We start from the raw sequence: 10,844 nt of genomic DNA on the forward strand, positions 1-10,844 counted from the left end.
GTTACATATGTACAACAAACGATAAACGAAAGGGAAATATTGCCGTAAATGCACAAAAAAGAGCGCAAAACATGAAGTTAACCAATACTTTTCTTGGTTTCTTCATCATAGCTGCAAATGCAATAGAGAAAGAACTTATAGAAACCAATGCCACCATTTCAAGAGGAGGATTTTCCCCAGAGGTCGTGAAGCATGAGGAGGATGTCAAACTCCAGGCCGCCATCAAGGCCTCTGAGCTAGAGGAGCTCTGGTGGTGGCCAGATCTGGCTTGGTGCTCTGCGAGTCGTCCATGATGACCAGGCAGCAACCGCTGACTCCACCGATGTACTTCCAATGGGAGTTGTGGTCACTGGTCTTGCGGCGCCTGCGTGTCCACCAGCGGCGTCAATGGCCCCGCCACTGGTCGTGATCAAGATCAAAGACGCAACGACCTCTATGCCACCAGCAGCAAACCCTAGTTGTTTAGGTTTTTATCAATGCTTTTATTTATGGTATTTTGTAGTTTAACTATGTTTTTAATGGTGATATATAATTATCCTAGTTTTATTAAATGTCCTATTTTGTTGAGATGGGTCAGGCCATTGGGTGCATGACACACCGCACACAGATAATGCTAGGACATTTGGTCCACCCGTGTCAATGTGTCATCCCCGCACCCTAAACAGAACAAATCATACATTTAATCACTACCTTGGAGTTGCCCTATTACATGCGCCTGATAAGTTCTAGTACTACGTGCCAAGATATAAAGCTGACACTAAAAAGCACATATATATATCCGGGAAATGCATATGTCACGTGCATGGGACATCTCTTGCATATTTGTGTCGTTAGATTCACTATGTTGTATGTTCCATGCTTTAAGATATGTGCTGGTAGGTTTCATTACAATTCAGTAAGTTCAGGAAATCTGAAAAAAATCGGTTCACAACAAAACGCATTGATTTTGTGCACCGAACAAAAACCACTCTCATATATCCACTACAGGAAAATAGTCAACGCGTCGACGACTAGAAGCCATCAGCATAGGATATTTTGGCTGTTGGCATAGGCTGTGCCGGCGTCCGCCGTTGGCACCTGGCCGCCGGCACTACGAGGACTCGGCACAACCACTCTGGCCGTCGACACAGGGCATGCCGTCAACACAACAAGGCCGTCGACACAGGAGCAGGTGGCCTCGTTGATGTCTAACGGCCGTTTTCTCCGGCATGTTGCTGCCATCGGCACATGTGCATCATTAAAAAAATATTAAAGAAATTCAATTTTTTTTAGGTAATTTTTTGAATTGCTTAACAGTTTAATCTCTAAGTATGATTAATATTAGGTTAAATTAGTTATTAATAGTCAAACTTTTCACTCGGTCACCCATTCTCAAACTTCTCCTATCCCATCACGCTTATTTTTTTTTTCATTTTTTCGGATGAGCTTCCGGTAGAGGAGTTATTCTTTGTTAAAAATAGTACCCTAACAATTCTATTAACCCTTGGGCCATGACATCACAATTCTCTATTATTTGAATTCCAAACAATTATTTGACTAGAGACCAATGAACATATTTTTGTTTTTAATTAATAATAATTCTTGAAACAATATTTTTTATTTTTTCATCAAAATATTAAACCTGAAAAAATTCCTTTTTTCCTTTTTGATTTTCAGGAATCTAAAAATCGTAAATAGCCTTAGCCCGTTGAAACCGAATGTAACTTTTTATGTATATACATTTTCATATAAAAAAAATTCATGAGAGATGCTACACAATCAGAAAAGCAGTTTTACCGAAAGATGGTGCTATTTTGTATAATATATTAAAATTCATGTTTGTTTCGGATCCCCTTCATCTGAAAGCATGCACTTTCCTCACGGGAAAATTCATCCTCTGATGCACGTGCATGTGCATTTCATTACGACGCACAAACACAACAGTGATACACACGTTGATCGGAGAGCCAGATCGCCGTGGTGTGAAACGAAAAAATTCTCCGTGGAGCCGTACGTGGACTGGAATTGTAAGATTGGCAGAGATCCTGTAGGGTTCATAAGGCGGCAGATACGCCCGGCGTGTACCAACTTAGGAAGTAACATAAAGAGCATCTCGAGTCGCGTTTTTTAAAGCGTCCTTAAAGGATTTCTAGGAGCACCAGATATATTTTGGTTCCAGTCATACGCCCAAAGCCTCCTTCAGTCCGGGGGCCTAATACGATGTCCGGCGCTCCGAGCCCGTCCCCGGTCCACAGAAGACGTTTCGGGCGGCCGGATACAGCGAGAAGCGAGGTGGGGAGTGGCGGGCCGGCGCGTCATTGACACGGAAGTCTAAAACCCGTCGTCTACCCGTCAACGGGATCAGCGTCCCGCCGTCACCGTCGGGAACCGATCGCTGGAGGGATGCGATCAGGACCTAATACGCTCGCCTCAGCGTCGAGAAACGTGCCGATCCCACCTGGCCCCCAACGACAATGATGACTGGTGGGCGGACTTCTTCCAGGCACAGTACGACGCCGATATGAACAGCACCGACGGCCTTGTCGGCCGGAGGAACACGTGGAACAAGGAGGGGCGCGCCCTTTTTTGGGGTGTTTGCGTGCGCACCCTCTCGGTCGTCGTCGACGGCATCCACAACGGCGCCCCGCGGCTGGAGATGCCACCTTCTCCGTCGCCATCTCCTCCGACTTCGGCGCGCTGGCAACCGAGGAGGACGTACTCGTCCTCCTCCAACTCTTCTTCTTCGGGTCCGGCACGGTCGGCGCCTTCCTCCCACATCGCCACGCCGGACACTGTGTCGAAGCGCGGGGTGAAGGAGGGCCCCGAGTACGCAACGCCGCCGGCGTCTCGGAGGCGCGGCAGCAACGGCATCACCATCCGCGAGCCAGCGCGGCAGCAGCAGAGGCGCACCGGCGGCGCCCTCCTCGCTCCAAAGCCGGAGGTGAAGGAGGAGCATGACGACGAGCAAGCCGGTGGAGTACGAGCGGGCATCGCCTCATCGCGAGCAGCGACGACCCCGAGGACTGCTCAGGGTTGCACGCGGAGTTCATGGCGTCCTTGAACGACAAGGACGCTGGAGGGGCGACATCCACGCGGCGATCGCCATGTCCATCCGCGACGCTGGGATGCCACCTGTCAACCTCACCGACGACGATGAAGTTGGGCCCAGCGGCGCGGTGAAGGACGAGCCCGTCGACAAGCCTGACAAGCACGGCAAGCAGGACATCATCGACGATGGCATGTACAATTTCACCGGTACTACGACGCCTCTGGGCACCGCAAGTACTGCTAGATTAGGGTTTAGGTTTAAATTTCATCAAATTTCTTCCAAATCTATGTAATATATAATATATAGCAAGTTTGAATGGATTCGACTGCTTTCGATTAAATTTAAAAAATCTCAATTTTTATTTGGGGGACACAGTTCGGCAGCGACGTCCCCAAATACGACCCGAAAAAAACTGTCTCCAAACGCTAAATCCAGAGCGGTTTGCAACGCTTTAAGAACGCGGCTGAAGATGCTCTAAGTAACTAAATGTGCACGTCCAATGTCAGTCACTATCTCCGGCGCCCCTTTTTCCAGGAACCTTCACTGGCTCTCCCTATCTCAAAATTATCCTGCGCTGGACGTCCAATCAACTTACCAATTTTCACAAGAAACCGTCCGCCCCTATATGACCCTGCTGTGGAGATACTGGTCTGGATGGCCCCAAGTTAATCAAAGCCCCATGTGTCTCAATTCGAATTATCAGTATTTGGCATATTCCGGGAACTTGCAGAGGCCAATCCACAGCCGCGGAAGCGCAGCAATATCTGGAAACAAGATTCGTCACTCTGGCCATTGTCATCTTGTGGCGGCACAAGCCTATATAAGGCCCCGGCAACAAAATCCCACTCACCTCCACATCTCAAGCACCCCATAACTTGGGTAATCAGTTGATTGATTACTCCGACCGCATCATCAAGGCCCGCGCTCTTCTTGGCTTCGTTTACTTTCTGCTGATCGTGTCTACTCGATCGATCGCGTTGCTCCATCCAGGGGAGCAGATCGAGACTATTGAGATGGACAAGCTGAGCGTGCACCACGGGCAGCACAACGGCGTCTCCAAGCCGCCGGTGCGCCACCACCATGGCAAGAGCAATGGGAAGAGGAAAGGGGGAGGAGGAGGAGGAGGAGGAGGAGGAGGAGGCGGGAAGGGGATCAAGGTAGTGTACATCTCCAGCCCCATGAAACTTACGGCCAGCGCCGAGGAGTTCCGCGCTCTCGTGCAGGAACTCACCGGCCGCTACTCCAACGTTGCCGACCACGACGCCCAGGGCGTCCCGTCCTACTACTCGCCGTCCTCCTCCTCCGACTACTCCTCGTTGGGACGCACCTCTCCAATCGCGGCAGGTGACAGTACGGCCGCTGCGGGCGCACGCACTTTGCCGCCAGCGATGGCGCCGGAGTACATGGCCACCGCCGGCACCATGCCTCTGCCGTTCCAGAGCATGTATGATCAAACGGGAGGCGCCGACCTGCTTTACGGCCATGACTACTACTGGTAGGACCGGACATCCTCCCCCAGGGATTGGGAATTCTCTGTGTACAGTTAGGCTTCTTGGATTTTAGATCGGCTTGTATCGGAGATGATGGTGTTCATGTTTATATGAGAGCTGTTACGTCTGAACAACACTAATAACTTCGTCCGACGGAGAGAGTACGAGAGACTGATACGGGTTTTCTTTTTTCTCTGAACAAATTCATATGGGTACTGAATCGCGGAAGAAAATCTTATACGACCCTGGGTCGTATGCTCCGGTGGCTGGACCAAGCCCTGCGTTTGACATCTGGCAAGAACGAATCTCAAGGCACCAGGTCAAATCTGTTCAAACCACATGCGGGCAGAGAAGAGCTCGAAACCTCCCATGTTGCCAAGAAAATAGTAGCAGCCTAGCAGGCAACACTACGTTATATTGACCACGGCCCGCGGGGCAAGCAGGTGAGGGCTTGAGGCGGTCCGTTGGCAGCACGGCGAGCAACATCGCCGATGAGGGTGGCTAGCTGGAACACCGGTTGTTCCGCGAGGGATGGCGTCCCCAACGCAACGGAGTTAGAGCATCTCCAACAGGAGCTGGAAAAATCGGTGCGCTATAAGTAGGTTCCAGCGCACTGTAAACACATAGCGCGCAACGGTGACAGGTGCCCCATCCGAAGCGGCATTTTGCCGCGCTTGCTCAAGCGGAAAAAGTGCTCCTCCGCCGCGGGCGCCATTTTGCAGCGCGCGGCGCGGCCCGAACGGCTACTGCGACCGTTGTCAATTCAAAATAAATCAAACAATTCAAATAAAACATGAAATTTTAATTAAAAATAGGAAATATATTAAAAGTTCAACGATACATCGCGACATTTTATTGTAAACTAGTCTAACCCTACTCCGATTCCCAGTCGTAGTCCGACGAGTGGCTGCTCGGAGTAGTCTCCGACACCGGCGTCGAAGTCCACTCGAAGGAGGAGGAGGAGGAGGAGAGGATGATGGTGGACGGTCCTGCGCCGTTTTTCTTCTCCACCTCCTTCCTCGTCGCCTTCTCGGCCCTCGCCGCCTTCCTCGCCGCGGACTCCGCCTGGCGCTTGTCGCGGCTCGCCTTTTTCTTCGCCTTCGCCGCCGCCTTCTCCTCCTCCTTCCGCGCGTAGAAGGCATCTCGACGGAGGCGCGGAGGTGGAGCGTCGACGGAGGCGCGGAGGCGGAGCGTCGGCTGGAGGGAGAGCGGTGGGGAGAGAGAAAGGCAGCGCGTTGAAAGTTCAGACGGTTGGACGCGTTCGCGTGTGTCGCGTTTATACCGCGCGCGGCAGCGCACACGGCAACGTTTCCGCGCGGAATAGCGCAAACGCGCGGGCGCAGCAATTTTTTAGCGCGCACCTTTTCCCCGCGTCCGCTGGAGCTCCGCGCGGGCGTCCGCGCGCGCCAAGCCGACAGTTTCTCTTACCGAGCGATCATTTTAGCGCGCATGTTGGAGACGCTCTTACGGAGAAAGTAGTCGCCCAGCGGAGTTGCGCGGCCGTGGACGAAGGGTGAGAGCAGTGAGCAAGCATGAGAATCGCGGCAGCACCAAGGCCAATGCTAGACTGCTAGAACTGAACGGGAAAAAGGGGATTTGGTAATTGGAATTGGAGAACAAGTGGCCAGATGCCTTGAGATTTGTTTTTGCAAGGTGTCAAACGCAAGACTTGGTCCACAGATGGGAGCGTACGACCCTGGGTCGTATAGGATTTTCTTCCATCGAAGAGCATTATAAGGCGGAAGAAAATCTTATACGACCCTGGGTTGTATGCTCCGGTGGCTGGACCAAGCCCTGCGTTTGACATCTGGCAAGAACGAATCTCAAGGCACCAGGTCAAATCTGTTCAAACCACATGCGGGCAGAGAAGAGCTCACGACCAACCGGTGGGCCTGGTGGCCTTCCGTGATATTTATGTACTCCGTAGATCTGATAGGTTACACGATAAGTGCAAATTACAAGGCCTAACAACTGTACAAATAACCTACTTCTTCCGATTCAAATTAGTTGACTCTATTTCATCTAGATACTAGATGCGTTACATCTGTATCTAGATAAAATGGAGTCAACAAATTTGAATCGGAGGGAGTACTAGATTATATGGTTTCGATACTAACTAGATTAGTTGGTCATGTTTTCTTAAGGGATAAATTGGTTAGTCATGTTGAAATTAGTTTGTCATGTGGAAATTATTGGTCCCTAGAATATTATGTTGTATTGCATTGATCCTTGTGGATACTATATAGAGGTACACGAAGGAAATAGACTTATAGTACAATAAGGTAATCTAGAGTCCTAGTCAAACTCTAACCCTACACGTATATGTATTCTAATCTTTCCCTCTGTCCTAGCGACAGTGAAGAGGAGGATTGCAACTGGATTTAAAGTCTTGCGCTACCGTCGTCTTCGCCTCCTTGTCATCATCATCCCCATCTGGTGCCTTCTCTTCTCTCCCGCAGTCATAACGAAAGTGTGATGGATCCAAGTGATGATGCGGACGCTGTTGACTGGAATTGTCGTCAATGTGTAGTTGTAGACGTTTCCGTGATGTCGAGGTAACCGAGAGTAGTCGTGGTCGATGATATAGTCGTCATAGTGCCGCATCCGTTGGAGGCGCAAAAAATTGCGTGATTTCTTCTTCTTCTTTTTTATTTTTGGACGGGGCTGCTGTCATAAAAGAAACACCTTGCGGGTGTCAGAGGGTGTATTGGGGGGGCGTCTTGCGGGTTTTAGAGGACACAGTCATAATTGAGATCAGCAGTTTTGCCAGGACTGGAGGATGCTCACCAAATACACAACGGTTTATCCAGAACCATGTGAGCGGTTGTAGAGGCAATCACAATAGTGATGCCAGGTTGTAGATGCAGTCTTAGCCATCGGACGAGTTAGTGCCGTCATCGGTATCTGCCGTGGACGTGATCATGTTATCATCGTATCTTGCAAGTTATACGGTTAGAGGGCGTTGGTGTATCTTGTATATCCATCATGTGGATGATGTTATTGTTATAAACGCGACAAGTAAATAATGAAGAATGAAAAGGAAATCGTAGCAGAGACACAAGATTTTAACGTGGAAAACCCCTTCAACACATGGGGGAAACCACGGGCGTCATCCAGTAAACTTCACTATATCGGGAGTGTTTAAAAACTCCGTGGGTTATCTTATATTCTGATAAACCCTAGCCGATGGATTACAAGAGGTATATATAGGCGGTGGCATCGATCCTCCTCGGCCCAAGTCTCCGGCGAAGGGTCTCGCTCCACTCGTAAGAAGTTAGCCTCCCTTTAATATGAATTTGGATCACAACATAACAAACTCCACCTTGAGACAAATTTCATCTTGTAGCATGACTTCAACAATTAATCTCCACTTGGGCTAAACAGTTATACTAACCAAGTTCGAGCAAAGCTCAGACTTAGCTCATATAAGCAGGATTATTATGAGTACTTATCTTGCATACCTTCAGTTTACCTTGAACAACAATGTCATGAACATAATGGTACTTGACATCAATGTGATTTGTCCTCTCATGGAACATTTGATCTTTAGTAAGGTATATGGCACTTTGACTGTCACAAAACAAGTTAATGCAAGAATCATCTTCACAAAGCTTATCATAGAAAACTTTCAACCAAACAGACTCATTCCAAACTTCAGTAATAGCCACATATTCAGCTTTACTTGTCGATTCGGAAACAACAGGTTGTAATGTTGCCGTACAACTCATAGTACATCCACCAACAGTGAACACATAACCTGTGAGGGACATTCTCTTATCCAAATCGGCATCAAAATCTGAATCCACATAGCCAATGTGTCCCTCACCGTTCTTACCAAACTTCAAGCAAGCTTTAGATGTGCCACGAAGGTACCTCAAAATCCACTGAAACAACTTTCCAAAGTCCTTTATCAAAATTAGTCATGTATCGACTGACCAAACTCATAGCATATGATAAATCAGGACGAGAACAAACCATGCCATACATCAAGAAACCAACATCACTAGAATGTGGAACTCCTGACATGTACTCAATATATCCATCCGTACTAGGACATTGCAATACTGACAATTCGAAGTAAGGGGCAATATGTGTACTAACAGACTTTGCATCATACTTTGCATCATGCATATTAAAATGTTGAAGAACTTTCTTAATGTAATTTTGCTAACTAAGAAATAACACACTATATTTTTTCCCTTGTAATTTTCATACCTAGTATTTTGTTAGCAGCACCAAGATCCTTCATCTCAAACTCACTACTTATTTGTTCTTTCAAAGTAGTGATGTCTTTCTTGCTCTTGGCCGCAATCAACATATCATCAACATATAACATCAAATATATAGGTGGTTCATTAAGAAACTTGATGTAAACACAACTATCATACTGAGATCTCTTAAAGTCATGTGCAAGCATAAATGAATCATAGGATTTGCGCATCATTTATTCATTTGAACTTATGGTCCTTTATAATAGAACAATGCAAAGTTAATGAATAAGGTCCGACAACAGGTTTTCAGCAAGCCACACAAGGAGTTGTAAGAACTCTAAATAGTTATTTGAATACCGATTTACATTTCCGCATGATTCATTCTAATATTCCCATTCTCGCGTCCACGGAGTGGAAGATATAACTAACTTAAATAGCCTTTGAGCTTCCACTTTATCTTATAATTTAGACATTATTGGCTCCATATGCTTATTCTTCGGCCGGTGTGGGGTGAAGAGAAGCATAACATGCAGGCAGCTCACCATCAGCTGGATCAGCTTCACTATTAGAGGTAGATGGGAATGAAGCTTTCTAATTTATTGGAGGTGATCTCCTTAGTTGTTCATTTCCTTCGTGGTGTTCATTAAATTGTTTTATGTTAACTGATTTGTTGTATTATGGAAATTTAAGATGTGTTATGTCCAAATATATATTGATTTTTCTGCATTTCATTTAGCAACATGACAAGGTCTCATCTGAGGAGGCATCCCATCTATTGAGGTGCTGCTCTAATGAATACAAGTGATCAATTAACATTTTTGTTTGTTTGTTACTTGCTAAAAAAAAGCTTATGCTTTAAACTGCAGCATTGCATTTTGCAGTATCCATGTCATTCTTGTCTCTACGAACTTAACAAGTATGTTGCTCGAGTCCTACACAAGGAGACATCCCATTCGGTGACCTCCTTCTCTGATGTACGTGGCTGAATTTACATTAAACTTAGATGTCTAACTTGGTCTATAAGATGCAATTTGAAGGCCTTGTCTCAACCACCCTCAACTCTAGGGTCTGGAAAGTTTGGGCGCCTTCAAAATCTTTTTTTTTTGCTTGGTTGTTTATGCAAAATTGTGAAAATTATCTTCTTTGCAACCAAGTCCAAAAAAACGGCGGACAGACACTCTCTTGGTGGCATTCATGATAGAACCTTGGAGTCTTGGGCCAATGAGCCTTACGTGGATGTTTGGTTGATAAATAATTTCTTAGGAAGAGGGCAACATCAAAAAGCTATGGCATTTTTTATCATGCTCAGTTCTTGCGAAGTTTGCAAGGAGCGCAATGCTAGAGTCTTTTGCCATCACCAATCCACCACGAACATGGCTATCGCCAAGATCAAGGATGAGGATCCTGCTCGGTGCTTGGACGGTGTGATGTAAAACCAGGCGTGTAGCCTTTTGTTAGAAGTCCTTGGGCGTGTCCAAGGAATTTGTCCTAAAAATTCAGAACTTCTTCTCCATTAATAAAAATGGAAATATTTTTGCCTCGTTTTTTTAAACAAATACACTTAATGATTTAGCTTGTTGTAGTGCAATTTTTAGTTTTCAATTATTTTATATCTCTTGAGAGGTAAAAGACATGTTACTACTATTCATAATCATTTAAGTGTCTCGAAGAAGACTGTACGGAAGTTCATCCGTTGCTTCCAAACACCAATGCCCTACTAACGGAGTACTCGGAGTTTTGATGACAACTATATCGATGGTGATGATGTGGCCCTTAATCATACTATAGCTTTTGTTCCTTGAATTGGTAGCTTCAAAGTTTACGAGATACTATTGCTTGGTCAGATTAGTTATTGATTAGCGCCACGTTTATGGATGAAATGGACGCAGGTAATTAAGCATAGCAAGTGTCAGCCAATTAAGTCACTGATTACAGCAGCGAGCCGCCCAGGAATGAACCTACCTGGCTGCATCCGGACGGTGTCCTGCTAGGTGGACCAAATCTGTCGCCTTCGGCTTCCCCGATTTGTTTATACACGTAGCTCAATTATGGTTGGGTTTGAGGGTTAGAATTTTGATCCCGTAGAAACAATGCGCTTCCACTAGGAGAGAATGT

General features: G+C 46.7%; 1 protein-coding gene across 1 annotated transcript; it reads left to right on the forward strand.

Moving 5' to 3' along the window:
• Positions 1–2,933: 2,933 nt before the first annotated feature.
• LOC124681936 lies at positions 2,934–4,658 on the forward strand. Its single transcript, XM_047216707.1, has 2 exons — positions 2,934–3,261; positions 3,854–4,658. The coding sequence occupies exons 1-2, from the start codon at positions 2,934–2,936 to the stop codon at positions 4,525–4,527; spliced, it is 1,002 nt and encodes a 333-aa protein (XP_047072663.1). The 3' UTR covers positions 4,528–4,658.
• The last annotated feature ends 6,186 nt before the right edge of the window (positions 4,659–10,844 follow it).

The sequence above is a fragment of the Lolium rigidum genome, unplaced genomic scaffold, assembly GCF_022539505.1.
Source record: "Lolium rigidum isolate FL_2022 unplaced genomic scaffold, APGP_CSIRO_Lrig_0.1 contig_61821_1, whole genome shotgun sequence".
NCBI lineage: Eukaryota > Viridiplantae > Streptophyta > Magnoliopsida > Poales > Poaceae > Lolium > Lolium rigidum.